The sequence below is a fragment of the Euleptes europaea genome, chromosome 12 (genome assembly GCF_029931775.1).
Source record: "Euleptes europaea isolate rEulEur1 chromosome 12, rEulEur1.hap1, whole genome shotgun sequence".
Taxonomy (NCBI): domain Eukaryota; kingdom Metazoa; phylum Chordata; class Lepidosauria; order Squamata; family Sphaerodactylidae; genus Euleptes; species Euleptes europaea.
The window spans coordinates 15732383-15750467 of record NC_079323.1 but is presented as its reverse complement, the minus strand read 5'-3'; the positions used below and the strand labels follow the sequence as shown (position 1 = coordinate 15750467).

Below are 18085 nucleotides of genomic sequence, written 5' to 3'. Positions count from 1 at the left end.
TCCACCACCAAAGAAGAGGGAAGAAAGAGATGAGGGAATAGTGACTGGGTTTGCCGGCAAGCCATGGGGTTGGGGGCATAGCGCTTCCTTTTAAAGGGCTTCGTTTTTAAGGGCTAGAGGGGGCATGTGTATATCGGGCAGGTCTAAATAAAGTGACGCCTGCCTTTCTTTCTGCAGAACATTGGCACAGATGCAAAAACCACAGCTGCTATTTTCAATTGTTAACTATTAGCCATTCAACCTTAATAATCATCATTGTTAGGGTCAAATCACTGTTAAGATTGATAAATGCTCCTAGGATTAAACCACATGCGGGTTACATAAAAGTAATTTTGTACATTTTTTCCTCCTTGAAGTCTGTTCATAAAAGGGTTGGCTTGCTAGCTAATGTTTGTGCTGTACACATTCCTGAATTCTTAACTCAGGACTTCATCGGCTAGCGGGCAGTCTTTTCCGAGACAATCTGAGAAACTCTTTGAAAACTGTTTCATTTCTTCAACTCAGAGATGATCCAGCCTAGGGTATCCTCAATGATTTTCCTCAGTGTCATGTTTTTTATTTGGGCCGATGCTGGGTTTGGTAATACCAAGCCATGTTCTGCAATGGTAAGGTTTGCAATGTGTATGCCTTGAACAGACTATAGAAGAATAAAGAAGCTGCAGTCAGGGAATCATGTTTTCGAACTTCATTTTGGTTTGGGAGGGATATTGACAGTAAGAGCAATTGGCATTCCTCTTGAAAATACCCTGCTGAATCTGCCCTAAAGCAGATCATTTTCATATCTGCAGAGGAAGAATGATGAATCCACTAAAGTTACTGGGAGTTTTGCCGTTTACTTAAACAAAGATAAGACTTTTAAAAAAAACAGTTTATTACTAAAAGAGGGTGATGGAAACCTGTCTCTTAACATAGAGACTGTGCAATAGCTTCTAGATACATTTATGCCAGTGTAAATGCAAAATAACATTCTTGTTTTTAATAGGATGGGGATTTTTTACATATTGATTTCTCTAAAGGAGGTTAAAAAACCCCAACCCAGTCATTTGGATCTGCTTCTTGTTGCTGTTCTTTTACAATAAGTTTAGGATTCATACTAGTTTTCAGTAGAAACTCCCCAAAATCTTTTTCATTGAAGGATTAATTTTCAGATTTATAATGTTTCTAAGTTTTAGTAATTCTTTTGAAGCCAAGAGCACGGAATGATCTGGCACAAGATTCAGGTGCTTCGCTGCTTATTTGCACAACAGGGAAATCTGTTCATAGTTAAGGATTTTTTTTAAGCCTCTCTGTCACATCAGTCCTCCATTAACCACTCAGCTTAAATGTGTTTAGGATCAAAGTGTATGTTTGCTTATAGCTCATTGCCTTCAGTAACTGTTTTCATTCCGTCAGGAGTATGTCTTGCAATATACCCTATTGTGTGGGTGCATTGCCAATGCCAGAAATAACAAATATGGAGATGAAGATCTGTAAAAATAGTAAAACAAAAACTGTTTTTAAAGTTTCATATTTTAAATGTTTTCACTTTACACCTTGCATGTTTTGACTTGGGGGAAAAAACCTTCAAAGAATACAGTCTCATCAAAGCTATGAACTGTAAAAACAGAATATTTTCTGAGGTGGGGAAGAAAGGAATGTGAAGGAAATGTTTGGAAAAGGTAATTATTTCCTTGCTTCAGGGGAAAAGGCCATTCAAGATTTCCAGTTTTCAAATCTTTCTTTGCTAACTACATTTTAAAAAGCGCTTAATTTCTAAAATGAAAAGCGCTGGGCCACAAGTCATACATTTGCCCCTCGGTAGCTAGAGTTGCTGAATGCTGACAACCAGCAGCAACCTTTGGGGGCAGGGAGCGACATCACATGATGACGCACATCATTGTGACATCACTTCTGGATAGACTATCTTGACATCACTTCTAGGAATTCACTCATCTCTGTCGTTTTTTTCGGTAAGAGATGTGTGAATTCTTAGACCACTGTGATGTCTAGGGTTGCCAACCAACAGGTACTAGCTGGAGATCTTAGAAGTGACGCGCATGCATCAGCGCGCACGCATGCACACACGATTTTCAACAACAGCCTCCCGCCAGAGGAGAGGAGGGACCTGGAAACCCTAGCTTGGAGCTAGGGTTGCCAACATCCAGGTGGTTTGGTAGTCAAACAGAAACAACTAGTGCCCCGAAGGAGACGGTGAAATCAAAAAATTGAGCACTTATGGCATAAGAAAGCTGTTAAGCCTATTTCAGAATAGTGCAACCTTCATGTAGGTCCTTGACAACTTGTAGAATACAGTGTGTAGCCAGCTAGCAAGGGAGCGACTTGCCGCTGTACAATTGTTAACAAGTATCACAATTTTTCACAATTTATCACAATAAAGTGGCTTTTCAATATTTGTGGTACATAGCGCAATAGAAATGTCCATAGAGGCCACCGACAATGGGGTTCCGGTATTTTATCCCATTTCGCGTCTGCTTCTTGGGTCGTGGCGATCCTATGTTGATTGTTCCGACTGGAACTTTTATACTTTTCGTAAAGTGTATAACTTCCTGCTTCTAATGGATGACTGGATAAGGCATCTTACCTCCTATGTTGATTTTTCCGACTGGAACTTTTATTCCGTTCTAATGAAGTCCCCCCCTCCCCAAACCCCGCCCTCCTCAGGCTCCACCCCCAAAATCTCCAGGTATTTCCCAACCTGGAGCTGGCAACCCTACTTGGATGCCAGTGGTGGGGCTACCAGGTAGGGTTGCCAGGTCCCTCTTCGCCACCGACGGGAGGTTTTTGGGGCGGAGCCTGAGGAGGGCAGGGTTTGGGTAGGGAAGGGACTTCAATGCCATAGAGTCCAATTGCCAAAGTGGCCATTTTCTCCAGGGGAACTGATCTCTATCGGCTGGAGGTCAGTTGTAATAGCAGGAGATCTCCAGCTAGTGCCTGGAGGTTGGCAACCTTAGCGTGCACTCTGATTGCGGCCGCCAGCAATGTCCCTGTAAAGCTCCCACCGGTGGTGAGGAGCAAAATGCATGGAAACCTGGACAGGGCAGCTGGAGTAGGCTGTGTGAAATGCTGTGACTGCTGCGTACATAGAATTTACACTGTTTGCTGATTTTATGCATTGGTCATCAATATAGTTGCTATCTGTTGGGTCTTAGATAGCGAGATTCGTTACATGTCAGACAGTCAAAGGGTTAATTAGCCAAATGGTCAGGAAGAGCAGATCGCCATTGCTTCCATGTCATATGGTCACGTAGGCAAAGTAATCTGCATTTTACTGCTTTGGTATATCCTTTGTTTGAAAGAGAAACTGTAGCCCAGTTACTTGTAAGTTACCAACCTGCAAGCATGGAGGAGCACATTCTCCTTGTGAGAATGGCTACTCGTGAGTAAGCGTAGTAACTGCTAAAGGAGTTTAGCAAGTCTAGGAAACTTAGAGATGTAGGATGTTTATTGTTTAATCCATGTACCCTACCCTTGAGATTAGTTAGTAAAGAATTGATTTGATTAAGAAAACGACTCTGTGGTATTTTTGTGTGTGACTAACCGTTATTATCAATAAGCCAAAACCAAGATTCATCGCCCTGAATGGTAGCAGATTAATTAAGTGAGTTTCAGATCCTAACAAGTGGTAGCAGAGGATGGTTTATTCTTGGCTATTGATATAAAGTCACACAGAACAATTTTTGATTTTTGAATCGTGTCCCATCGGGGAACTGAGGAATACAAAGGACCTTACAGACGCCTGAGGGAATTCCTGTAAAGAAGCCGAGCAGCCGAGTCTGTGGGGACGACAGGAAAACTCAACCCTCACGCCTGTGAACTGGAGGAGGAGAGCGACAAGCTGCAAGAATGGGAGAGGACGCGAACCGGGCAGCCACGCCAGTAACATCGAGCACAAACGCAGGAGCCGTGAGTGTAAATGGGAAAGGGATCCAATCAGTAATAATTCCCCACATAAGTCAGTCATCCTTCCCAATATGGAAAAGATCTGTCGAATTAGCATTTAAGGCACTGGGGATTAAACACGTACTAAATGAAGATCCCCCAGATGAGACTGACAGAGATAAGTTTAATGCCTTTGATAAAGCTGATGCCCAGGGGATGTGCCTTCTGGTGGGAGCAATATCACCAACAGAATCATCCATCATTTTAAATAGTAATTCAACGAAAGATATGATGAAAGCACTCAATGAAAAGTATGGTGTTTTGTCCAGAGGTCAGAGGATGAGCCTCAAGGCGAATCTACTCTCATATAAGATGCCTGAAAATGTAACTCTCTTACAACATTTAAAGCATATGCAAGATTTGGAATCAGAGGTGAAATTTGCAGGAGGGGAAGTGAGCTCAGAAGATTTTTTAACAATATTCATTGCCAGTCTCCACCCACGCTTTAATGCAGAGAAGCGAAACCTGCTAGCCAGAGAGGATTTAACCCTTAATAAGCTGATCACAGCCTTGAAAGAATTTGAAACAGACAGAGCACGCGAAAATGAACTGTCTAATGGAATACAGGTATTGCATGTGCATGAGAAAAAGTTCCAATGTTTCACCTGTCGCAAATTTGGCCATAAATCGTATCAATGCAAGCAGAGGGAATCAAAAGGGGGAAAACCCCCCTCTCCGGGGGAAAAGCCCGCGAATTTTAGACAAAGACCAGATTCAGCCACAACAGGAAGTCAAGGCTATAGCAAGCCCAAGAGACCAGATCAGATCGCTACGCTTTTGCTAAAAGATCAATCAACTCACATTTTACCAATAAAAGATGACCCAAAGCGTGTACAAAAATTGCTTTTAGATTCAGGGTCAAGTAACCATACATGTGGGATCATGGAAGCCTTTGATTATTTGGAACCATGCGCTGAAACATTCATAATGGCCAATGGGGAGAGACAAATATGCACCCAGAAAGGACAAATTTCTGTTTCTATCCAGTCTCTCTGTGGAAATGTAATGGGCTTAAGATTACAGAATGTACTTTATATGCAAAAATCTGAACATTGTTTACTGTCTGTGAAAAGGCTAGCAAATGCTAAGTTCCAAGTGACAATAAATGAGAACGGTTGCTATTTGTTTGATTCTCAAGCAAGGGAATATGAAGTTTTGTCAGAAGGTTCTCATTACTACTTGGAGAACGTTGCAGACCAGATTGTGGATTATACTGAGGACAGTGTTAATTCTGATGAACTGTATCAGTGTGAGAAAGACAATGGACTTTGTGCAAAGGAAAATGCTGTTATTGATGAGAAGGAATGCTTTGTTGACTGCAATAAGGAGATTAAAGGTTTAAATACTGAGAAATGTAAACATGAGAATTGCGTGTATTTCTGGCATTTGAAATTGAAACACAGAAATATGGAGTCTGTGAGGCAGCAACTACATGAGTTTGGCTTGCCAGTAAAGGACTGTGTGAAGAGTTATAAGCAATGTGAAATTTGTATTGAAGCATCAGAGCATGTGCAGAGTGATTCAACAGAACTTCTAGCGCCATCTACTGATGAAGGAAATGTTAGCATCTCGGGAGACAAAAGGGGAAAGGAAATTTCCATTGTAAACGAGATGAATGCAACTGAGAGAATGAGTGATGCAAAGGTTGGAAGAAGGGAAACCGAGCCGGTTACATCCTCAGCATGGGAGCTTAGGCCGCCTGGTGCAGCAAAGTGTCTACAGGATACAGCATCAGAAGAGGGCAGTCCTGAAGCTGATGGAGATATAAAGGTTTCAACCACCTTAAACCATTCTGAAGTGAAAAGTAACTTCTCAAGCTGGGAGAACAAAGAGCAAAAGTTTCTCAGTGGGGAGAAGAAATCACTGCAACAACTTACAGCGATAAACATTCTTTTAAACATTGCCACTTCAAAGAAAATGACAGTGATGATGTTTACTGTTACAGATAGCCAAAAGCTTACTTCACAACTACAGAAGCAAGGCTTCAAAAGGGGAAATAAAGAGAAATGTCTACTCAGCAGAAAGGAAAATGGCCTATTGCAATACATTTTAATAATAATGGACAATGTTTTAATTTGCTGTGATACTGAGTCAAATGCAAAGAAAATTGCTGAACAACTGGAGAAATCAGCAGGATCCAAACTCTTTGAAGAAAGACACTGTTTTGATATGGAAACAGAAAGAGACAAAATACTGGAATTTCTCAAGCAAAGAAAAGTGCAAGAATGCAAATCAAACAAGACAAGGAAGAAATCTTCAACTCAAGATTAACTCAGTGAAAGACAAGAAACAAAAGGGACTTATTGATATGATATGATATGTTAATAAATGTGATGAATTATGTTTGCATGTCTGAATGTAACTGAACCTCGAAAAGGGGATTTGTTGGGTCTTAGATAGCGAGATTCGTTACATGTCAGACAGTCAAAGGGTTAATTAGCCAAATGGTCAGGAAGAGCAGATCGCCATTGCTTCCATGTCATATGGTCACGTAGGCAAAGTAATCTGCATTTTACTGCTTTGGTATATCCTTTGTTTGAAAGAGAAACTGTAGCCCAGTTACTTGTAAGTTACCAACCTGCAAGCATGGAGGAGCACATTCTCCTTGTGAGAATGGCTACTCGTGAGTAAGCGTAGTAACTGCTAAAGGAGTTTAGCAAGTCTAGGAAACTTAGAGATGTAGGATGTTTATTGTTTAATCCATGTACCCTACCCTTGAGATTAGTTAGTAAAGAATTGATTTGATTAAGAAAACGACTCTGTGGTATTTTTGTGTGTGACTAACCGTTATTATCAATAAGCCAAAACCAAGATTCATCGCCCTGAATGGTAGCAGATTAATTAAGTGAGTTTCAGATCCTAACACTATCCCTAGGTGGTAAGAAAGTCAATTTGTATTGTTAATGTTTCACACTGCAGTACAAACTTAACAAACATAGTAAAACATGACTGCAACAAGGACACAAAAGCAATTTTGTGAGAATGTGTTCCAATTCCAAATAGTTTGTTTTATGCCAGCTGGCTATATTCCTTTTTTTTTGCAAGTCATATTCAACAAGGGTAAATTACAATCCTGCAAAACATTATAGACTCAGAAACTTCACCCCTGAGGTGATATTCACTTTAACAAACGTATGCCAGTGTTTTATATTCTCAGAATAAGTTGTCTGCTTAGCATAGTTGTACTCCAACTGAAAGCCGCTCCACAGGTAGGGCTAACAAACCTCAGCTAGAGGCAGAAGATTCTCCTGCCCCCAGCTCCGGTTTTCCACCACCTCTCTGAGCAGTGAGAAAAATACAAGTGAGGAAAAAATACAAAAAATGGCTGTCACGCCAACAATGGGACGTCACTTCTGGGGAAAACCTGGAGGTGACATCAGTCCTCTCTAGGAATTGCTGGGAACTCTACGGTTTTGCCATAGAGTTTCCAGAAATTCCTATGGAGGCATGACATCACCTCCAGGTTTTCCCCGGAAGTGACATCATGCAACCCTACTGCAATGCCCCCTCCTATTTGAGGCTTTCCTGCTGCCTTATTATTAGGGTTGCCAACCTCTACATACTAGCTGGAGAGCTCCTGCTATCACAACTGATCTCTAGCCGATAGAGATCAGTTCTCCTGGAGAAAATGGCTGCTTTGGCAATTGGACTCTATGGCATTGAAGTCCCTACATTCATACTTTACATTATAAGTTGTACCTGTAAAGCATCTTAGGTATACATCTTAAAATGGAATGTATTACGAATTGCTTTGTTTTTGGTTTGTGGCGAGAACTTTTTGCTTTCTTTTTATTTCTGAAGTGTAGAGAACTGGTTCATATAGATTTGCGACAGATTTATTTAATTTTTTTCTACTGTTTGGTGTTTCAGAATACTTCCACAGCAAGCACAGACAGTTCAGGAACAAAAAATCAATCTGCAGATAATTCACAAGAGAAGAAAAATTGCTATATGCCTTGTGACTTTCAAGCTAAAGTAATGCGGGAAGAAAAACATTATATCTGCAGTATGTACCATTTTTATGTTAGTAACTCTTTCCGGTCATGTTATCGCAAAACCAAGTTGTACAATCTAGCCTGAATTACACCGCATTATACTGATCTGGTTTTTGTGTGTATTCATTTTCAAATTAGGCCAATTAATTACCCGTTGACATCACAAGATAAGTTTTGTATGTATAAATCAGCCATATTGGATTAATAACTGGAGACAGAACTTTCAACAGAGACAGTTCACATATTCATCTAAGAGGCATCGTGGGATGAGTAATCAAGGGAGCAATCCTAAGGAAGTCCCATGCTATTCAATGGCCTGACTCCCAGGAAAGAGTCTTTAGGATTGCAGCCCAAGTAGGGTTGCCAACTCTGGCTTGAGAAATTCCTGGAGATTTGGGGGTGGTGCCTGGAGTTGGTGGAGTTTGTACAGGGGAGGGAGCTCAACAGGGATATGATGGCATATCCACCCTCTAAAGCAGCCATTTCCCCCAGGTGAACTAATCTCTGTAGTCTGGAGATCAGTTGTAATCCCAAGGAAACTCCAGGCCCCGCCTGGAGACTGGTAACCTTAAGCTCCAGTGTATGTGTGAACCAGACCTCAGATACCTTTCACTGACATGAATGCTAAGTATTTACATAGCCTGTTAGAGACAATCATTAGAGTAGTGACCCTGTAAAGTAGATCAGACTGTCCAGTTGAAGACCAGTTTCTATGTTTTGTCTTGAATTCATAAGAGTGAGATACCCTTAAAGATTAGTGTTGCCAGCTCCGAGTTGGGAAATACCTGGAGATTTTTTTTGGGGTGGAGCCTGAGGAGGGCGGGGTTTGGGTGGGGAGGGATTTCAATTCCATAGAGGCCAATTGCCAAAGCAGTCCTTTTCTCCAGGTGAACTGATCTCTATCAGCTGGAGATCAGTAGTAATAGCAGGAGATCTCCAGCTAGTACCTGGAGGTTGGCAGCCCTATCAAAGATGCTCTCCCACATGCATGGGGAGCTATTTGTCTCCAAGCAGCCTCAGCCCAGCTGTTAGAATCTTTAAATGACATCAAATTTAGTCATGGTCCCTTCCTAAAGTGCCACTCTATCCCCATAGTAGAGGTTGTGTTCAAAAGCCTACAAGCTGAGTCCCATGTCAATTTACAAAGCTGAATTACCAGAGTTTGGCATGTCCACACAATGCTAACACATTCTATACTGCGATGTATGTCATTGTACTGTTTAAATAACCTTAAAACAAATAATCTGTTTGCTCAAAGGGAATTTGCAGAGTTCTCTAGTTGAATACGCAAGAAGTACCAAGAAAATGATAAGAAACATGATGGAGGACCACCAGTCTTCTCTGGATTATCTTTCCAATCAGGTGCCTGCTATTACTTGCAGAATAAGTTGCTTTCTGTACAGAAACTAGTATTAGTGGATAATTTTCTTCATCCAAATGAAACCTGAATTGCAAATGTGATGAATACCTTTCATAAAAGAAGCTTGTTCCTCAGCCACAATTACAGGGCTGTTTGATTGTAATGGATAGCTAGTTGCTATTCTCTCATCACAATGTGTGGAAGGCACTACTGTGAATAGATATCAAGAAAAAACTGAGGTCACTGAAGATCTAGAAGAGGCGCTCGTAGAACCTTGTGCAATACTTGGTTGCAGTCCAGAATATTTATTCAGCACATAGAATTAATTTTGTCACTGACCGGCAGATATTTTGTTATGTTCTTTTAAAAATGTATATATATTTTTAAACTGTGAACTTGTTCCATCCAAAACTTCTTAGCCATATGCTTCTGACTATGAGCAAATTCTAAACAAGTGGGAATGCAATTCTAGCCTGAAATAGTAAGGATATTTAAGCATTCTTCTTCTTTTAAACACACAGATTAATGAACTTATGAGTAGGGTTATGCAGTTAAATGGTGAAATTTCTAGAAGACCCATGGATGTATTTCCTCATCGAGCGATTCAGTCTCACGGTAAAGACTTCTCTTGCCTAGCAGTTTTTAGCTCTATAATAATTCTGGAAACTCAATAGAAAAAAATCAAGATGAGAGGGACAGGGGGCAGTTGTTTTAAAGCTATACATTTTTCTTCCTTGGTATCATACCCTTTGAATGGCTAATTTCCTTAATCCTAATACGTGCTTCATACATCAGACTTTAGTCTTGTGAATAAAATCAGCCTTATGATGGCTCCTAATAATTTCTACAGCACTTAAGCATACAGAAATGTTTGAAATCTCTTATCTTGTTTATCTTTACTACCATTCTTTGAGATAGGTTACGAATTCATGTTTTACAGAGGGGAAAGCGAAGTCAAGCGGCAATGACCTATCCAAATAAGCAATCTTCCTGGTGTCACTGATAGCTGAATATTTATAGATGATCTCTGTATGTGGTTACTGCTTCTCCCTAGCCAGATGCCCTGCCCTGCAGAAAGATCTAAGTTGAGTAATCATGTGGGCAAATAAATTGATATGTTCATCTGCAGTATGTGTTTCAACCATGGGGGTCACGGAAAGCACATGACATGGATAACAAATGGATTGACCTCAGATTATAGGTCCAGACACGTGACCACTCTGCTCAGTCTCTCTGTCTCAGCCTGTTAGGGTAGGGTTGCCAGCACTGCCTTGGCAAATGCAGGGAGATTTTAAAGGTGGTGCCTGGGTAGGGTGGAGTTTGGGGAGGATATGGCATCCCTTCCGGAAGATGCTTTGGGAATTTTCCATAATCTTTATGGTAAAGACCATACTGGCATGGGGAAATTCCTTAAGAGTATCTATGGAGGCCATTTTGTGGCCATTTTTTTCTCCCATTTGTCAATTTGTCCCAATTTGTCAATTTCTCGAGGACAGACGTTTACCCACCACAGACAAAAATCACTATTTGCCTGTTTGGATTCAGCCGTGACTGTGACATAGGCTTGCTGTTTACCCACCACAGGTAGGTAAATGGCAAGCCTATGTCAAGGCTACAACTGAATCCAAACAAGCAAGTTGCCGTCAAGTTGCAACCAACTCATGGTGACCCCAATCTTGGGGCATTCCAGGCAAGAGAGGAGCAGAGGTAGTTTGCCATTGCCGTACTCTGTGTAGCAACTCCTTTATTTCTTGGTGGTCTCCTATCCAAGTAGTAACTGTGGCTGACCCTGCTTATCTCCCAAGTCCTGACAAGCTCGGGTTAAGCCAGGCTATCCTTGCAAATTTAGCTCTTACTCAGCAGTAGGTGATGCTGGAAGGGGGAGGTGTTTCTGACCAACCCAGGAACAGTCAAATTAGTGTCTCCATGTTTTAGGCTTAACTTTTGGTTGTTTTTGCAAAGTTGGACCTGAACTTTGGCAATGCACCCTCTAGGTTTGGACTGCAGCGATATTAAAGACACCATAGGTACTGTCACAAAAACACCGAGTGGGCTGTACATCATCCACCCAGAAGGCTCAAGCTATCCCTTTGAGGTAATGAACATTTTTTGTGGTTACTGCTTGCTTGCAAAAACATAGTTATTTGATTGTCCCCCCCCCCCATGGCAAAGTTAGAGCCAGTATCTGTAGCAGTAGAATGATTCTGATAACTATTGATGATGAGGTTATGTGATGTTCCCCTGGCCAGTTCCCCCACCAGGGATGTACCATGGTGTATCCACATGGTCAAGGATTAGGGAGCCAGCGTGGTGTAGTGGTTAAGAGCGGTGGTTTGGAGCAGTGGACTCTGATCTGGAGAACAGGGTTTGATTCCCCACTCCTCCACATGAGTGGCGGAGGCTAAACTGGTGAACTGGATTTGTTTCCCTGCTCCTACACATGAAGCCAGCTGGGTGACCTTGGGCTAGTCACATTCTCTCAGGCTCACCTACCTCACAGGGTGTCTGTTGTGGGGACGGGAAGGGAAGGTGACTGTAAGCTGGTTTGATTCTGCCTTAAGTGGTAGAGAAAGTCGGCTTATAAAAACCAATTCTTCTTCTTCTTCTTCTTGGGTTGCCAGGTCCCTCTTCGCCACCAGTGGGAGGTTTCTGGGGCAGAGCCAGAGGAGGGTGGGGCTTGGGGAGAGGAGCATGTGAGCATGCCAACGCAATGCTGGCAGACTAGGCCCCACCCCAATTCCTCCCAGAGGGGATAGTTCAATTCCATTTAAAAAATGGAAGTGACATGAATGTGGTGGCGCAACGCCAGCACAATGTGTTCCTCCACCATGGCTCAGTGGTAGAGCATCTGCTTGCCATGTAGAAGGTCCCAGGTTCAATCCCCGGCATCTCCAGTTAAAGGGACTAGGCAAGTAAAAGGGTCTAGGCCCCACCCCAATTCCTCCCAGAGGTTGCCAGCTATGGCCTGGAGCCATCATATTTAACAATGGCACAACCTCTATGGGAATGTGGGAAATGGCAACCCTACAGCTGTGCCATTCCCGATCACCCATAACTCTTCCTCCTTCTCCTTCAGGATTGCGCTGTAAATCAATCCATCAGTGTCACTTGTACAGAAATAATTTCCGTGATTGGAAAAAAAAAACCATTGTGAAAATTGGACTTTTGAAAATGCCTTGTGAGCGACAAATGACATTATCCAAAGGCCTTTTCCACACCTTGATTCATTTTAGGTGTTGTGTGAGATGGACTTCAGAGGAGGAGGATGGACGGTGATTCAGAAAAGAACCGAGGGGATAGTTCAGTTTCAGAAGACGTGGTCTGACTATTTGGATGGATTTGGGGACCTTTCAGGTATCAGTTTATAAAACTGTGCATGTGTGTGTTTGTAGTCATTATAGCATAAGAGCTTGCTTTGCACAGCAGGACTGTGATGCTGCTTTAGGAATTAAATTCACAAGAGGCTTGTGGATTTAAGATAGAAATTGAGGTTCTTTATTATAGTAGAATTCCATGATGGGTAGAAAAGGGTAGAGTTTTCATTCTGCCTATCAGTCTATGCTAGGATGGGATAGCGATAAAAGAGACCATGGCCATTTATGCTTGGTAATTAGCAGCGCGTTCCAGGCTGAATGGCCCCACATATTTTTTTTTTCTTTTTCACACTGAACCATCATTCAGGAAGTGACTGTAAAGCCAACGCATACCTGCTTCGCATTTCTTAAGAGCCCTTTGAAGCGACCTTTTATATTTGCTCTGCCCCTGCACCGAAGCATTTACTGAAAGAACCATGGAAAATAACAAACGTGGCTTTGCTATGTAAATGACCATTGCCAATGGCTATGCAAACGAAGGAATGAAGGAGCAGGCGAGTGGGGAGGGGTGGAATTTCTCCTTTTGCATCAGGACCATGAATAGGCATTTTAAAGGTCGCATTTTAAAAAAGAGCTTTGAGCGAGCGTGAAAATTGACCCTGCATAAATGGCCAAAGTCTTGTCCTCATGGAGGTTGGACAAAGAAGGGGAGAGAGAAGGGTCAGCTGGAAGAGGGCAATGTTCTTTGAGAATAGCAATCTGGGTGGCAAAGAAACAGTGGCAGAGCAAATCAAAGAAAGGATACAGAAAGTCCTGACCCATCTATCTTTCTAGCTCTACTACCCTCTCTGAAGACTTGGTGTGCATGCTAGTACTAAGAGACATTGCGCAGTCCATTCCTTCTAACGATTCCACACTGGCTGGAGTAGGGTTGCCAGCTCTGGGTTAGGAAATACCTGGAGATTTTTGGGGTGGAGTCTGAGGAGGGCGGGGTTTGGGGAGGTGAGGGACTTCAACGGGCTATAATGCCATAGAGTCCACCTTCCAAAGTGGCCATTTTCTCCAGGTGAACTGATCGCTTGCCTGGAGATCAGCTGTAATCCCAGGAGATCTCCAGCACCACCTGGAGGTTAGCAACTAGGGTTGCCAGCCTCCAGGTGGTAGCTGGAGATCTCCCGCTATTACAACTGATCTACAGACGATAGAAATCAGTTCACCTGGAGATAGGGTTGCCAACTGCCAGGTAGTAGCAGGAGATCTCCTGCTAGTACAATTGATCTCCAGCCGATAGAGATCAGACCACCTGGAGAAAAATGGCCGCTTCGGCAATTGGACTGTATGGCATTGAAGTCTCTCCCCTCTCCAAACCCCGCCCTCCTCAGGCTCCACCCCTAAATCTCCAGGTATTTCCCAATCTGGAGCTGGCAACCCTATTGGCAACTCTAGGATGGAGGCATATTCATTTGGTGTGTGCCACCAACTGGATGTGTGGGTGCATGTGTGCAGGAACCTGTGCCGTGTAGGCAATTCTTGGTCCGGTCCACCAAGAAGAGAGTAGGCTGATAGGCAGGGCGGGAGGAACACTGGAGAATGAAGGTGCTGTGGAAGTTGGGGGAGGAGTTGGACTTCTGATGGAGGAAGAGCTGGAAGTGAGGGAAGCAGAAAAGAATATATTTGTGGGAAGGGAGGGCGGGAGTCTCTTGCAAATATTGCCCTTCCACGCACACATTGCCCTGCATGTGAAATGATATGGGTTTTTTCCCTCTTGCAAATGGCCACCTCACTAGAACCCCACATATGCCGGAGCCTCCATGTAAGATGAAACCCAGTCAGTGAAAAGCATGGGCACTTCGCATAGCATGCACACAGTGTGTCCCACTGCATAGAGAAATAGGGGCTGGCGGTGAGTGATGTTGTCTCTCAGCCAAATGTACCTTCAAAACTCCAGGTTAGGATTGCCAACCTCCAGGTGGTGGCTGGAGATGTCCTACTATTACAACTGACCTCCTGGTGACAGAGATCAGTTCCCCTGGAGAAAATGGCCACTTTGGCAATTGGACTCTGTGGCATTGAAGTCCCTCCCCCTCCAAACCCCGCCCTCCTCAGGCTCCACCCTAAAATCTCCAGGTATTTCCCTACTTGGAGCTGGCAATCCTACTCCAGGTCATTTTTTTTGCAGATAATTAACTATGTGTTTCTTTTCCTAGTTTCTAAACTTAACTTCCTTCGAACAGTTCAGAATTCATTACAGGTATCCAGGGAGGCAAATAGACTAATACTGCAGTCCTAAGCAGAGTTGTACTCCATCAAAGTCTTAGAAAGACTCTGCTTCAGATTGTAGAGTTAAAAGTGGTGCAGAAAAGAATAAGTCTTTGTTTCTATTCTTTCAACATTTGTTTTAATGGCATTTACAGGGGAATTTTGGCTTGGGCTCCGGAAGGTTTTCCACATAGTAAACCAGAAAACAGCCAGCTTCATGCTATATGTGGGCTTAGAGTCTGAAGATGACACGTACGCCTATGCATCGTATGACAGTTTTTGGTTAGAGGATGAAGCGTGCTCTTTTAAGATACATTTAGGACGTTATTCTGGAAATGCTGGTAAGACTTTTCTTTCGGGTGCTCTAAGCTGTTTAGCTTTAAAATTGCAGATGGGAAAATTAGGTGACAAATAAGTTCTGAATGTAACATCTGTTCCAAAAGGAGATTACTAAGGAAACAGTGACCTGACCTGGATGGCCCAGGCTAGCCCAATGTTGTCAGACCTTAGAAGCTAAGCAGGGTGGGCCCAGGTTAGTACTTGGATGGGAGACCACCAAGAAAGTCCTGGGTTGCTATGCAGAGGCAGCCAATGGCAAACCATCTCTGTTAGTTTCTTGCCTTGAAAACCTTAAGGGGTCACCATAAGTCCACTGCAACTTGACAGCACTTTCCACCACCACCACCAAGAAAGTGGCAGACCCAGATTTAAAAAAAAAAATCTGTCCCATCTCCTGTGTTCAAAACAATCACCAAATTATGGTCTGCTTTATGCTTTCTGATAGATTCAGAGGCAAGGCAAGTTGTGAACATTCTGGAATACCTGGCCTCGGGGAAGGGCCGTAGCTCAGTGGCAGAGCATCTGCTTGGCATGCAGGAAATCCCTGGTTCAATCCCTGGCATATCCAAATAAAAGTTTCAAGTAGTAGATGATGTGAAAGACCTCCACCTGAGACCCTGGAGAGCTTCTGCCAGTTTGCATAGACCAGGGGTCGGCAAACTCATTAGTCAAAAGAGCCAAATATCAACAGTACAACGATTGAGATTTCTTTTGAGAGCCAAATTTCTTAAACTTAAACTATATAGGTAGGTATACTGTTTATTAACTTAAACTTTAATTAAAGTTTTAAGTCTTAATTAAACTATAGTACACTGAATAAAAGCTGATATCATACTTAATAGTGATCTTATTTATTGATAAAAATTAAATTGTAAGTCCCTGCCATTTCCCCCTCCCCGTCCGGAGTCCTCGTCTGGAGGCCTGGTCTACCGCCATAAAAGCCTATTGGTAGACCTGGCCTCCGGCTGAGTCCCATTGGGAGGCCAGGTCTCCCCATTGGCTTTCTTGGCAGTAGACCTGGCCTCCAGAGGCCCATAGAAGCCAATTGGTACACCTGGCCTCTGAAGGGGGACTTTTTCCCCTCCTCGGAGTCCAGGTCTACCGCCAAGAAAGCCAGTGGGTAGACATGGCCTCCCAATGGGACTCAGCCAGAGGCCAGGTCTACCAAAGGAAGCCCGCCCCACCCCGCTGATAGGCGGGGGGGGGCCCAGGAACCGCCGAGCCGCCCACCCAGCAATCGCGCGGCTAGAGGGGAGGGGAGGCTTTAGCCTCCCAACCATTGAGGGCAAGGGAAAGGGGGACCTGGCCATTCTTCACGGCGGGGGGGGGGGGAGAGACAGCGCGCCCGCTCACTCGCGCTCTCTCTCAGGCGTGCCGGCTCCGCAGCCTGGCTGCCAGCGCGAGTGGGCGCAAGAGCAGGGACTCCGAACCAAGTTCGGAGAGCCGCACTCAACGGGCCAAAGAGCCGCATGCGGCTCTGGAGCCGCAGTTTTGAGACCCCTGGCATAGACAATAGTGATCTTGATAAACCAAGGGTTCTGAAGGGTTCTAAAAAATGAATAATAAGGGTTGCCAGGACTCTCCGCCACCGATGGGAGGTTTTTGGGGCAGAGCCTGAGGAGGATGGGGTTTGGGGAGGGGAGGGACTTCAATGCCAGAGTCCAATGGCCAAAGCAGCCATTTTCTCCAAGTGAACTGAGAGCCAGCATGGTGTAGTGGTTAAGAGCGGTGGTTTGGAGCGGTGGACTCTGATCTGGAGAAACGGGTTTGATTCCCCACTCCTCCACATGAAGCCAGCTGGGTGACCTTGGGCAAGTTACATCTCTCTTAGAGCTCTCTCAGCCCCACCTACCTCACAGGGTGTCTGTTGTGGGGAGGGGAAGGGAAGGTGATTGTAAGCCAGTTTGAGTCTCCCTTAAGTGGTAGAGAAAGTCGGCATATAAAAACCAACTCTTCTTCATCTCTGTTGGCTGGAGATCAGTTGTAATGAAGGTGGGGAGAACAGTGCCACCCTAAATTTCTTGGAGGAAGGATGGGATAAACATGTAATAAGTAATAAATCTGTATATTATTGAATTTTGGAATACAATCCCTTGAATTTCGTTCCAATCAATGTAATCACGGTTATTATATTTTCTTCCTGTAACTCAGGAGATGCATTTCGGGGACTGAAAAAAGAAGATAACCAGAATTCGTCCCCTTTTAGTACATACGATATGGACAATGACGGTTGCAACCCTGCATGCTCTCTCCAGGAACAACCTATAAAGAGCTGCAGTAACTTCAGCGAGAAAACCGGCTGGTGGTTCAGCCAGTGTGGCCTCGCAAACCTCAACGGTCTTCATCGGTTCACGGGGAGGATGCTGGAGACAGGGATTCGGTGGGACACCTGGACGGTGGCTGGCGAGCCCGTCAAAATCAAATCTGCTTCAATGAAAATCAGAAGAACCTATTTCAGATAACCAAATGATGCCATTGAAAAGTATTCGGTGAAATTAGGCTTCTTTAGAGTTTATCTCAGAGCGAAGCATGCAGAATTTTTGTTAGCAGTTTGTTTTTAGTAAGGTTTAAAAGTGTTTTGCACACTACTTTAATTGGAAATTGCACTTTTCAGTACAATATAATTATACCTCTGAAATGAAATTGTGCCTGATGTAGCTTCGTTAGTGATATTTTCCTTACCTTACTGATGGCTTCTCTCTCTCCCTTTCCTCAAATCTCCCTCTTTTCCCTCAAAACCCACCTAATTAAAAGACGGCATTCCTAACAACAACACTGACTTGTTCATCCATCAACAAGGCCAGTTCAAGGAGCATCCCCAGGTTCTTAACTTGATCTACCAGAGAAAGCTTAGCCCCATCTAACGTTGGTGGAACAAT

At 43.5% G+C, this 18085-nt stretch overlaps 1 protein-coding gene across 1 annotated transcript; it reads left to right on the top strand.

Moving 5' to 3' along the window:
* The first annotated feature begins 506 nt into the window (after positions 1-506).
* ANGPTL5 (angiopoietin like 5) lies at positions 507-17668 on the top strand. Its single transcript, XM_056858285.1, has 8 exons — positions 507-605; positions 7810-7945; positions 9193-9296; positions 9816-9909; positions 11289-11389; positions 12528-12648; positions 15023-15208; positions 17358-17668. Exons 1-8 carry the CDS (start codon positions 507-509, stop codon positions 17666-17668), a joined length of 1152 nt encoding a protein of 383 aa, XP_056714263.1.
* Positions 17669-18085: the final 417 nt, after the last annotated feature.